General features: G+C 33.1%; 4 protein-coding genes across 4 annotated transcripts; all 4 read right to left on the bottom strand.

The window, feature by feature from the left end:
- Positions 1-850: 850 nt before the first annotated feature.
- Positions 851-3,847, bottom strand: EIN_482370 (protein serine/threonine kinase, putative; the record flags this gene model as incomplete). Its single annotated transcript, XM_004256916.1, has 1 exon — positions 851-3,847. The coding sequence occupies one exon, from the start codon at positions 3,845-3,847 to the stop codon at positions 851-853; it is 2,997 nt and encodes a 998-aa protein (XP_004256964.1).
- A 961-nt stretch (positions 3,848-4,808) lies between these two features.
- EIN_482360 (hypothetical protein) lies at positions 4,809-5,939 on the bottom strand (the record flags this gene model as incomplete). The annotated part of the gene is made up of 1 exon (XM_004256915.1): positions 4,809-5,939. The coding sequence occupies one exon, from the start codon at positions 5,937-5,939 to the stop codon at positions 4,809-4,811; it is 1,131 nt and encodes a 376-aa protein (XP_004256963.1).
- Positions 5,940-6,713: 774 nt separating this feature from the next.
- EIN_482350 (protein serine/threonine kinase, putative) lies at positions 6,714-11,747 on the bottom strand (the record flags this gene model as incomplete). The annotated part of the gene is made up of 1 exon (XM_004256914.1): positions 6,714-11,747. One exon carries the CDS (start codon positions 11,745-11,747, stop codon positions 6,714-6,716), a length of 5,034 nt encoding a protein of 1,677 aa, XP_004256962.1.
- Positions 11,748-12,421: 674 nt separating this feature from the next.
- EIN_482340 (hypothetical protein) lies at positions 12,422-13,678 on the bottom strand (the record flags this gene model as incomplete). The annotated part of the gene is made up of 2 exons (XM_004256913.1): positions 12,422-12,577; positions 12,851-13,678. 2 exons carry the CDS (start codon positions 13,676-13,678, stop codon positions 12,422-12,424), a joined length of 984 nt encoding a protein of 327 aa, XP_004256961.1.
- Between the last annotated feature and the right edge of the window lie 64 nt (positions 13,679-13,742).

Genomic DNA, 13,742 nt, shown 5'->3' with positions numbered 1-13,742 from the left:
TGTAAATACAAAATACCTTTAGACGCATCAAGACAATACTTTACTCGTAACTTTATATCTATTTCTTTACTTGATTACTTGTTTTGTGTTGTTATATCAAGAACAAAAATATTATAGAAAAAGTAAATCCCCATTTTTTACTGAAATCATTATCAGAAGTCTGATCAAATATTGATGAGAGCTTCGACTATATCACACCAGCAATATTATTCAATGTGATCACTCACTATACCTCGGTAGTGACTCGTAAAGTTTTTCCCATGAAGACTTGAATTTTCTTAAGTTATCTCGTGTTTAATATTAATTTTTATCGATTAGATTATAAATTTATACCAATATAAATTGTTTATTTAAAGAGTTCTGTTTTGATAATATTTATTTTTTGTGTTAATTTGTAATGTTTTGTTGTGAAACAATACAATGCGGTTATACAATAATACTATATTATTTTAAAACAAAAAACAATCATGCAAATTGTGCAACAAAAAATACTTATTTTGAAACATGGATGAAAAAGGTACAAATTTAATTGTTATGAAACAGAAATTTATTTGTTGTAAAAAATAAGGAATTGTTGTGAAACTAACTGTATGTTATTAACAAGAAAACTTAATTTGCTATTTAAAAAAATACGCGAAGTTATTTCAGATGTGGAACTTCAATAATAAAATAAAAAGAATTGTTAATTTTATGAATCCAAACGCAATAACCAAATAAATACATGCAAAATTCAACAATTACTATTTTTCTATTATCAAACATCAGAAAGTAAAAATGATAATGAACACTATTTTAAGTTTTGTTTAATATTTGTAAATAAAAATAAATATTATTGAAACATAATTAAACTTTACTGTATTAAATTAAATGTCTCCAACTTTTCAACAACATCGATAATTGATGGCCTCTTTTTTTGATCATCATCCCAACATCGTGAAATAATGTTGTACTCATTTTGTGTTATGAATTCCCTTTTTAATAAACGTTTTCCAGAAATAACAAACTCTGCAATTTTCCATGGAAATTTGAAATCCACTTTATTATAAGGGTTTTCCCACCCAAATGTTTCATACATGGTGACACCAAACGAATAAATATCTGATGACATTTTGTACTTCTCCTTTTTCAACACTTCAGGTGCCATATACACAGGTGTACCAATACCCTTAGTGAATGTCATATTGGTCATCAATAAATTGACATTTCTACTTGATCCAAAATCAGTCAATTTTGCATTTACTTTGTCATTTATATTAAGTGAATAGACAAGAATGTTATCTGGCTTGATATCTCTATGTAATATGCCATTCTCATGTAAATAAACAATTCCTTGTGATGCATCTAACATCAATTTAACTCTGATTTTCATATTAACTTCTTCGCTTTTTTTATGTTTCATCAAGTCTTGTAAACTTCCAAATTCAGCAAATTCAGTGACCATACATATTTTAGATGGCATAAAGACGGCGCCATAGAAATGGACGATATACTCACTACGGAATTTATCTAACATAAAAACTTCTTTTGTAAATTCATCCATTGATTGTTTCGTCTCAGAAAATTCCTTCATCTTTTTAATTGCAACGACATGTCCTCGAAAATTTCCTTTGTAAACAATTCCAAAAGAGCCTTCACCAAGTTTCTTTTCTTCTTTAAGTTCGTCTGGGTCTAAACGGGTCGATATTTCAGTCTTTCCACAAATTCCAATCGAGACTTCAGAAGTCTCCCCTTTCTTTAAATTTGCAGAGAACAAAGAGATGGTATCTTCTATTTGTGTCGAACAATTCACCAGCAAAAAGACTTCAAATTCACATGCTTTTCCTTTTGGAATTGAAACGACCTTTGGCTCACTTCTGAATGAATACTTATAGTTGTCTTCTTTCGAAGAGAACTGAACTTTGATGGTGTTTTTGGAATTGTTACCAATACATATCAATTCACGCGACTCTTCCCCAACTTTGAGATCACCATAATCAGCACTCTCAAACACAATTTTATCGATATTGACTACAACGTTTTTATTTATCGTTTTGATAAATTTGATGTTTGATTTGCTCATTTCAAACAGACACGTCTCCTTTTGTGCTTTCTTTCTTTTTTTGTGTTCAATCACTTTGAAAATGATTATTATACACATTATTATCAACATTAAGATTACTATAACTACGAAAAAGACACACACAAATATGACCCACCAGACAGCTTGCGTTTGGCATGATGTGCCAGAGTTATTGGGAATATGCCAGAATGTGCATTTAGAGCACTTCGATTGTGCGATTTCAATACAATCAGATATCTTGTCAATCGAAGTACAAACATCTGATAATAAGATGAAGTTGTCTGTACATGATGTACATACCCCATATTGTGTACATTCAGTACAATTCATTGTTTTTGAGTCACATTTTGCACACATCTGATTTAAAATGAAATACCCTTTCGAACACAACACACATCCACTCGCCGTTTTTATGTCGCAGTTATCCAAGTAGTCATATGAAAGACATTTTGTAGAATCTGTCAGCAAAAAGTTGTATTGTACACATTGTAAACACTTCGATTTCTGATTACATATGGTACAATTCTCAATACAACTCTCACACTTTCCATCTGCATCTCTGAAGTAGTTGATGTGACATAATGCACATATAGAACGCGTCTGAATCAACTTTTTGCAGTTGTTTGTGACTTCAGATATCTCTCCACATGTCCCATTTTCAAGTAAAAAGTAGTTGTCTTTGCAAAGGAGGCATTCATCAAAATTATAACAATCAACACAATTGTCTGAACATTTAAAACACTTGTTGTCCAATACAAAATAACCGGTTTCACAACGACAATACCTGTCGCCTTCTTGTGTTAATTTAATACATTTGTCACTTTGTGTAGTGTTGAGTTCACACACCCTTGCAGGTGTATTAAAATATCCATCGACACAAACTGGACATTTCCCATTTTTGAATGAAATTGCACAGTTGGTGTTGGGTTCACAAAGACCACTTGTATTCATAGCATAATTTACGTGCTCACATGAAGTACAATATGTGTTTTGGGTTGTGGAACATGAAGTCTCTGATAGAACTTCACACCACCCAGTCACTTTATTCATAACTCCATATTGCGAACACTTCAAACATTTGTCAAAATCGCACAGATCACACAATTCACCAAACGTAGTTGAACACCTTTTACATGAATTACTCGATGTATCTTTGTAATAACTTGTTGCACAATACAAAATAGTCAATGTTGTCGCAAGTAAAACGTTGCTTTGGACTTCACATATGACAGAATCGCCTTTATCGATTAAAAAGCTGAATGTATTACATATTTGACATGTTAATGAATCTTTGCATTGAATACAATTATCAGAACATTTAAGACATGTTGTAGACGATGTGTAATACCCTTCTGAACACTTTCTTGCATTTTGCAACATATACAATTGAACACTTCCCGTTGAATTATCAAGTGGTAGACAGACACCATTGTCATCATAATAATAGTTTTGTTCACAAGAAATGCATTTACCATCAACGCAATGAAGACACTTGTCAGGACACTGATAACATTCGTATCTCATGGCTTCATATTTTGTCGAACATTCTTCACATAAAGAATAATGCAATGTTTTATATGTTCTATTACATACGGTTGATATAACATTGCATTTATTTTCATATAAATAACATTCATTTTTACAAAAAAAACACATCGAATTTTGTGTTGAGTAGACATTCGCTTCAAAAGCAACGCAGTTGTATTTTGTGTCACTTGTCACAACAAAACTCAACGATTTCTTCATACTTTTTGTTGTTGAACTTTGAAAACCAAAATTGTTTCCCATAAACAATTTTTTGTTTGATCTTCTAAAGTGAACACTCCACCATCTATTGAATTGTCTTCAATATAGATAACATTTTCATTCACTTCTTTAAATTGAGTCAAATAGTTGATGTTTTTTGTACATTTCAGAGTGGAATTATTTTGTTGTTCAAAATGACCATTGAAGTTTACTGTTTGTGCCAAGTTGTTGTTTTTCAACAGAATCATTGCGTTCTCCGTGTTAATTGGACAATGAAGGACATTTTATTCGTAACTTAGGTGAGCATTCATATCATTTCCTGTGAAATTGCATTGTGTGTTTTCATTGAGTAAATTTCCTTCTTGGCAAACTCGATATAATTTCCCGCCAATTAGTTTAGAATTTGAAGTGAAAGCTTTAAATTGGTAAGGGAATTCAAAAGATATCAATTCGATGCAATAATTTAATAAAGTGGTGCTATTATATTCAACAGTCATTGCATTGTTATTGTTTTGAAATTTTGCATCGGTTTCTATCATAATTATTCCATTTCTATTTGTGTTGTTTTGTGGATTGTGAAGAACAATTTTGACATTTTCATCAATCAACAGAGTTGTAAATTGTTGAAATATGATATGCGTATTTTGGTTGAATGCTAACGTATTTTTGATATATAAAACCGTGTTGATGTTATTAAAAACAACATCAATTTGGATGTTGGCATTTAGTGTTTCGAGAACACGACTTCCTGTGATTGTACTTTTTTGATTCAAAAAGTTGATTTGTTGCCAACTTTGATTTGCAGCCACGTCGTAGTTGGCGGAGTTGATCTGAAGTATTAAACTGCTTTGTAATGAATACTCCAAACAGTCTCCTTTGTTCAATGACGTGTCTGATGGATCCCAGACACCATTTGTGTAATTGCAATAACACATATACCCATTCAACAGTGATTCAACATAAAACACTCTACGTCCACAAGACGATAATGTACCATCACCGGTCAGTTTTTATCAACAGAAAACAAGATTTTATTGATAAAATCTTCGTTGTGATTTACTGTTTGTATATTGACGCCTTCTTTGAAGTAATAATTACCAATGGAAGTTATCGTCAGATTATTAATAAAAACTTCAATCAAGAATTCAACTTTAATATTTTCCTTCATTTCAAAATGTGTGAAAATCATAGAAGTAATTTTATCGTTGAATGGCGTGAAAATATATTTTTTATTTGTGTCAAATAGTACTGAATAAAACGAGGAAAGTTGAACTTCAATAGTGACTTCATTGTCAACATCATTTGTTAAATCCAAATTGTATAAAGAATGGTTATATCGGCAATCGGGATAATTCCAGTCATAAGTTTCAAGAAGTTGGTGTGTTGTACTTTTACAAGTACACGCCGTGTAACTAAGATATGTGGTTTTATATGATTTTTCGAAAAATAGGAATCTTTTGTATCCAAACCGTTCACAGACTTCTTTTGCAACACCGTCTTTGTTTTTGATTACAATTAAATTTTCATTTGAATTACCTGTAAATAAAAATCTATTTTTGGAGTAGACAATACCCGAACTTTGGGTTGAGGATTTCATATATTCAAGAGTAACGTGTTGAGAGACATATCCATCTATGAAAAGTTGTACTGGTGATTCATTTCCTACCCAATATATCATTATATAAAAGTACTGGTCGATATCTGAAAATAGAGATATGCCATGCCAATGGTGGTCTATAAATGTTAATTTATCTTGTCCAATTGATGTACGACAATACAACTGATTATCAAAACAACCAAAAGCAACGAATATTCCTTCTGTCCGTTTTCCGTCCCATATTGTAATATTTTTATTTTTATTTGTTAGTTGAAAAAACAACGTTTTTAAAACGATTCCATCAGAAAGAAAACTGAACCTTTTTTCATCACTACTTTCATCGCCATAATCGTTGAACGTTTTTGTCTGGGTTGTGCAACAACTGGCGGTGAACTTAAATGTTATGTCGTTGATATTCCATTCACTAGACTCAACGCAATTGACATTGTCTGCATACTGGATAACACCATCATTTTCACACCACTGTTTTGCAGCACTGACATTGTATAACAAGATAGATACTACTATCAAAATCATTTATTATTTTTTAATGTTTTTTGTGTTTGATTTTTTGGGAAAAAAAGAAATCTATTATTCTGTTTTTCTATTCTCCGTTTTTATTAAAATTGAGTTGTTTTATATATTTCAGTTAATTTTATAATAATAGTATAATAATTATACATTTAATTTAAAAATCTATACTATTTTATCTTTATTTTTGTACATTTTTATTAAATGTTATTGTTATTTTTATTAAAAAATGCTACATTGCGAGAAGTTAACACTTTACTGACTGAATATCTACTCAAATGATCAACCAGTATCTTCTTTTTTTCTTTACCCCTATCATAAAACTGTAAACGTGGCAAATCCATTAAACGTAAATAAAATTTGAATTAAAAAAATTATATCGATAACAAAATATATTAACATCAGCTTTTTAAAAAAGATGGCTGTAAAAAAAAGTTTTGTGAAGCTTTTTTAACCTTATGATACTGTTACTGTTTTAAATAAAAGACATATTTCTTTTTTATTATTTTTTGAACTACATATGATATACAAAAAAACTTACCTTGTAGTGATTTTTTTAATGTAAACAATAAACAAATAAAATCACGTAAACAATAATTTGTGTGTTTTCCTTTTTTCTTCAATTTTTGGAAATGTTTTAATAAAACAAAAAAGGCATTAGTGTTTTCATTATCAAAACATTTTCTCAAATGTTTTATCAAAGATAAAAATCGTAATGTTAACTTTTGGAAACAACAATAAAGTTTATAAAATAAAATAAGTAAGTCCCATAACAAAATATCAATTATTTGGTTTATAGAACTCTTCGAGATAATTACCGACATATTTAATTTCTAGTCTCTTTTGGGGGTCATGTTCCCAACTTTGTTGGATAAGTAAACTAAGTTCCTCTGGTACTGACGTTGGTATTGGAAGTCTTTTTCCACTCGATGTAAAATCCGCAATACTCCATGCATATTTAAACTGTACATCTGTATTTTTGAATGCAAAGTCCCATGTGAATGCCTCATACATTGTGATTGAAAATGAATATACGTCAGCTGGCTTCTTATATTTCTCTCTTTCAAGTACTTCAGGCGCCATATACTTTGGTGTTCCAACACCTTTTGTGAATGTCATGTTAGTCATCAACATGTTGACGTTTCTAGATGACCCAAAATCAGTCAATTTAGCATTCACTTTGTCATATATATTAAGTGAATAGACAAGAATGTTATCTGGTTTGATGTCTCTATGTAAAATGTTATTTGAATGTAAATACAAAATCCCTTTTGAAGCGTCTAACATCAATTTAACTCGCAGAAACAATCGTGGCATCTCTTGTGTTGTCTTTTTAATCAAGTCGTTCAAACTCCCATATTCAGCAAATTCAGTGACCATACACACTTTATTTGGTATAAACACGGCGCCATAGAAATGGACAATATAATCGCTTCTAAACTTGTCTAACATTGACACTTCATTCTCAAATTCAGCCATCGAAGTTTTGTTGTTTTTAACTTCTTTCATATTTTTAATAGCAACAACATTTCCTCTGTAACTTCCTTTGTAGACAATTCCAAACGAGCCTTCCCCAAGTTTCTTGTCTTCTTTTAACTCGTCGTAATCTAATTTTGTCGAGTTTTCTGTTGTGATTTCAATGGCAATTGGAACAGACACTGTTTCACTATTTTCGATGTTCATGGTGACTATCATCATCTCGTCGTGCAATTTCAGTGAGCAGTGTGGTGTTACAAACACCTCAAACTCGCACGCTTCACCTTTCTTCAAAGTCACCAATTGCGGCTCGGTGCGAATTGAGTATTTGTCGCAGCCGCCACGTGTTGTGATTTGGACTTTCAAAATGCCTTTGCCTTTGTTGCCAACACAGAGGAGTTCGCGAGATTCCTTTTCAACGGGAATAACTTCACTGGTGTCATCAAATGTCAGCGACTTTTTGTTAGTCAAAACGTTGCCATATAACACACTCATTGTGATGTTTGAACGACTCATCTCAAAGACACAGATGTTTTCCATTTTCTTTGTTTCTTTGCGCTTTTGTAATACAATAATTGTAACCACTATAATACTAATGTTAATAAGTACTATAATGAACACAGAGACAATTGGTATGCCAACTACAACACCATAATTTGTGGTGTGAATGCAATTTAACATGTCGTCACTCAACTTGTATTTGTCATCACATTTTGAACATTTGTTGTTGGCAGACTCAACACAGTTCTCAATGGCTGTGTAATGTGAACAGACGCCTGACACAAGAACGTTGTCTTTTACACAGTCGGTGCACTCATCAATGCCATAACATTGTGTACACGTGTCTTGACATTTCATACACAAATTGTTGAAGAGATAGTGTCCACCTTCACATTGCATACAACCGGCTGTTGTTTTGTTTGCACATGAAGTCAACTCGCTTTGTGATGAACACAATTTGGTGACATTTGATGAAGTGCGATAAAATGTCTCATTACATTCAATACAATTTCCTTCATTTGTACACGACTTGCACGACTCATCACAGCCAATGCACGTTGATCCATCAGATGACCGCATGTACCCCTCCTTGCAGATAACACACCCGCGATATGTTGACATCAACACGTCACACACACTGACAAGTGCGTTAATTTCAGTGCAAACGCCGTTGCTGTTTGCATACGAGTAATCGTCACACTTGGTGCAGAATGTTTGATTTGAACAGAAGACACATGGGTACTCACACTTGACACACATGCGGTCTGCGAGGTAATACCCACTGAGACACCTCAGACACCCCTTTGTGGTGCTCACTTCACAATGGCTGTCTGTCTGTGTGTCTTCGTTTTTAGTTGTCTGTCTGGTGGTCTTATTTGAAAGTATCTGTGGCACACACGAAATTCCATTGAAATTGTAATCGGACTCACACTCGACACATTTGGTGTTGAGTGACGAGACAACATCACAATTTGACAGCACGCCAGTCTTCTCTTTACATCCATCAACGTCTTTGTAAAAGCCACTCTCACATGTGACACACACTTTGTCAAATGAAAGGCAATGAATTGACTGGGTGTCTGTGCACACACCTTCAACATTGATGGTGTTGTTACACACAATGCAAATATGTTTATTTTGGTTGTCACAATTTGCACTGTTTGATAAGCATTTTCCTTGAGAGAGGTGTTCTTTTGAATCACACTTGATACAATCGCCATTTGATATTGCTATACACATCGTATTAGTTGTACACGCGCCATCCTTCAACAATTTGTCTTCTTTACATTTCAAATCAGTAACAATTTTATTTGAAATGACACACACTTCACTTTCACACTGTTCAATGGTGTTGTCGTTTGTTGTGTGATACCCATTCACTGCAAAGTAGCAATACTCGTTGTTTGATATAGCACAATTTTGTTTTGCTTTGCCACACGACACATCATCGACACAATACAAACACTCCGTGCCGCTTTCTTTGTTGATTTTATATTTACAATCTGTGGTGTTTGCACAGTTGCCATTTGATGTGATCACATCTGAAAAACAGTTGTCGCAGCCGTGTTGCGAGTATGTCTCACACTTCTCATTCTTAACATTACAAACACCGTTTAACAACATTGTTGTTGTATTACACGAATAACACGTTGTATTAATTTGGTTGATGCATTCATTCATGTTTTTGTGTAATTTGTGATCATTTGTGTCGTAATATGTTGTTGTTGTGTATGCCAAATTGCACGCCTTCAAGTCATTTAAAGTGACGTATGGCGCAAAACAGGTGGTGCAAATGTGTTGATTATTCACATAGTCTGCAATCTGACACTTTGGGATGACATTGTATGAGTAGTCGCACATCGTTTCTGTGACTTTGACCATCCCAACTTCACATGCAACACAACTGGTGCCAGTTGATATCATGTTGCCTGCACATGACAGACACGTTTTTGTTAATTTAGAACACGTCAGACAGTCATTGTGGATATCACTACATGGTTGACAGTCGGCACTTTCATTCAAATAAAATCCATCTTCACATGATACACAAATACCATCTGATGTCTCGTCTGTGCACAAATCGCAATATCCAGATGGAGCACATGACACACAACTGTTATCAGCTCTTTTGTTGCCAACTTCGCATGATGTGCACGCACCACTTTTTCTGTCACACTTCTTACATTCAGTGGAACACTGTTGGCACTGCAAAACACCTCCTTCCGAGTATGTGAGGTCCCCACACAACGTACATGTGCCATTATCAAAGCCATATCCAGCAGCACATGTGAAACATTTTCCATTTGTTGCATTGCAACTTGCACACGAAGAGTCACACAACTTACAGGTAGTTTGTCCAACAACATCTTGGTATGCCATCTCACCACAACTCTGACACACAGAACTCATGTAGTAAGTCCCCTTTGGACATATGGCACACTTCCCAACTGCAAGACCATACCCAGTCACACAGTTGACACAATACCCAGTCGTCGCATCACACCCATCACAATGACTGTCGCATTGCTGACATGAAGACGAGCCGGCAGTCGAGTATGTCATTTCTCCACAATTTTTACACTCAGAAGAGCCTTCACCGGCATAGGTACCCTCTTTACATGTATCACAATTGTTTGTTGTTTGATTTGCCGTTGTTCCAGAATTGCACAGTGAACATACTCCATTCAACGAAACAGCACCACTCACACAGGCGTCACACTTGCCACTTGTTTTTTCGCATGGTCCTTGACACAGTACATCACATGTTTTGCAATTTGTTGATCCTGGTGTGTTGGCATAAGTCCCATCTGCACATTGATCACATTGTGAACTCTTTGGTGATGATGAAAATGTCCCAGGTAAACAATACTCACATTTGTTTTCAGTGCTGTATGTGCCAGCACTGCAAACCGAACACGTTGTTGTTGTAATTTCCATTCCCGACTCACATGACGTGCAATACCCATTTGTCTTATCACAACTCAAACACGTTGGACTGCAACTTTTGCACGTTGTGCTTCCCGCCAATGAGTATTGCATGTCGGCACATGATACACAAATTCTTCCACTTTGGTACGTGCCAGCCGAGCATGTGTCACACTTTTTACCATTCAGAAAATAACCGTCATTACAAGATAAACAATTTCCATTTGTTTGGTCGCACGTTTTACAACTTGTTGAACACTTTATACACCCACTTGAACCACTGAGTGAGTAAAAACCAGTTGCACACTTTGAACACAACGAAGTTCCGCCACCTGAATAAAACGATGCGGGACATATCGAACAGTTTTTATTCGACGAATCATACGAATAGCCAACATTACACGAAGTGCACTCCCCCGTCGTTTTTAAACACACTTTACAACTCGTAGAAACACATTGAATACATTTCGAATATCCAGACTTCGAATAATATCCAGTTTCACATTTTGTACAATTTGATGATCCTGAAACGGAATAAGATCCAGCCGAACAATTGAGGCAATTGGATGCTCCATCAGTAGAATATGTTCCCGCTGCACATGTATAACACGAAACGGACCCCCGATCCAATGTATAAGTTCCAGCCTTACAAGCTGAACATAAAAAAGAACCAGAGCTCGACGAATAATATCCGGGATAACATTGTGTACATGAAGATGCTCCAGATTTTGAAAAAGTGCCAGGAAAACACAACGAACATGATGTTGTTGTACCTCCATAAGAATAAGTACCCGCTAGACAAATTAAACAACTGTCGATCAATAAATATTGCCCAGGACCACACCACGTCGTGGCAAAAGTTTTAGTCGTTGCCAAAAAAGATAGCAAAATTACAGTTACAAAATAAATCATTTATTATTTTTTAAATTTTAATTGGAGTTTCGTGTTTTTAAACATGAAAAATCGGTTTTCGTAGAATTCATAGTTTTCATAAAAATTTAATTTTTATATTAAAATTGATAATTTATTTTAAAGATACAAGTACAATCAAATTTAATTGTATTTGTTATGTAGACAATTAAATATTATATTTTTTAATTATAGTTTTTTCGGATTATTTAAAATTTTTTAAATCGATAACCTTTTTTATGTAATAAAAATAAGTAAAAGAAAAATTATATGCGCAAGCTTTTTCCACAACCATTTCTAAAAATGAATTAATTCATTATTTTTAATAACATTTTAATTAAAATTATAGTATATAAGCCATTGAAATAATATTTGGTCTGGTTCTATAATTCAAGAAATGCCGATTATTCACCTCGAGTCAATTATATACCGAGTGAGACGGAGCATTGAAAAAAAGGCTCTTAAAGACTCATTCAAACAAAGTCTTTAAGTCCTCCTTGGCGCATATCCCCCTTCACCCCCTTCTTTCAAGGAAAAACCACATCCGCGTCCACACGATACGGAGAGGAATGTGAATGACACGAAAACGCAGAAAATAGATGAAAGGTATTTATTTATTTAAAACAATTGCGGCAAATAATTTATTTAATTAAAATGGTGGTTGTGATCAATTATTTTTATTGTAGAGTCGGTCTTTTAATGTTATCTGGTGGACATAAAATAGGTTTAGTTTTGTTTAAATATAAAGCATTAGGTAAAACACGAAAAATTTTAAAACAAAAATTTATATGGATTTTTGGGACGGCTTCCCGTAATATTTCATATTTAAATGTCTAAAAAGTAACAGATAACGTTTAAAGATAAAAAAATTATAATTCACTGTACAGGTGAACTAAAATTTTTTTGTTTTATTTAAAAAATTTTGAGAATCAAAAAACGTTTTTTTTCTATTTTTAAATTGTTTTCTGTAAATCTTATTATAAAAAATAGGACGTAAAATGTTAAAAGTAAACCACATTTGAAAAATTAACTTTATAATTATAACAATTTGAAGAACAAAACAACTAATCGGTTAAATCAAATACATCAGAAATTGTATAAACAACTATTCTTTTGAGCACAAAAGTCGTTGTTTCGTTTTCTCCAAATAAATTTTCCAAATTATCACCACTATCAAATGAATTTTGTTTACACGTACATTTTGTCGTTCCTTTATGACTTTTATAAACTTTGAGGTCTCCATTTCCTATAGAAAAAAGTCCTATTTTATTCTTTCCATCGACACAAAACACGTTTTTTGTACAATCACTTTTAATACCGAATTTTTGAAAATTTTTTACAAATTGTTTTTGAAGTACAAAAACGAAACTTGTATCATCATAAATAGTCTTGTCCATTTTGTCGACTTTTTTCGAAATATAAAACCCAAATTTATTACCCTCATTGTCTTCTATAATTAGAACACTTCCATTGCAATTTTTTATTTTCATAAACAACTTTTTTGTTCCTCTTTTTATGGTATCCTTTTCAGAGTCAAAAACAACGGTATTCACTTTCTTCCCACTCCACGTGTATATCTGATTTTTTTCTTCTTCATTAATAATATCATTTTCGTTTTTTTCTATATTTACTTGTGAACTTCTCAATTGCCTTTTCGAAACGAATTGTTTATCTGTAATTTGTTGGTCTAGATTTTTAGTCGGGTCGTTAACTGAAAATGCATCACCAAAACTTGATAATAAACTCTCTGATTTATCTTTGAAATTTTCAGAGATTGATGACGAAGAAATCTCGTTATTAGCGTTGACATTTGTTTTTAAACAATTTTTAAGCGGATTTTGTGTTTGATTTGTTGTGTCGCTATTTTTAGATAAAATTGTAATTGGTTCGTTTAGTAAATTTGTATGTGTTGTAGAACTTTTAATAATTTGCATACGACCAGTTTTTATAAACTTTTCGAAATTTCCTGATGTTATCGAGTTGTTTTCAATAAACTCA

The sequence above is a fragment of the Entamoeba invadens genome (genome assembly GCF_000330505.1).
Source record: "Entamoeba invadens IP1 unplaced genomic scaffold scaff_1105074725519, whole genome shotgun sequence".
In the NCBI taxonomy this organism is placed as follows: domain Eukaryota; phylum Evosea; order Mastigamoebida; family Endamoebidae; genus Entamoeba; species Entamoeba invadens.
Note: the sequence above shows the minus strand (reverse complement) of the source record. Positions and strands in the feature narration are given on the sequence as shown.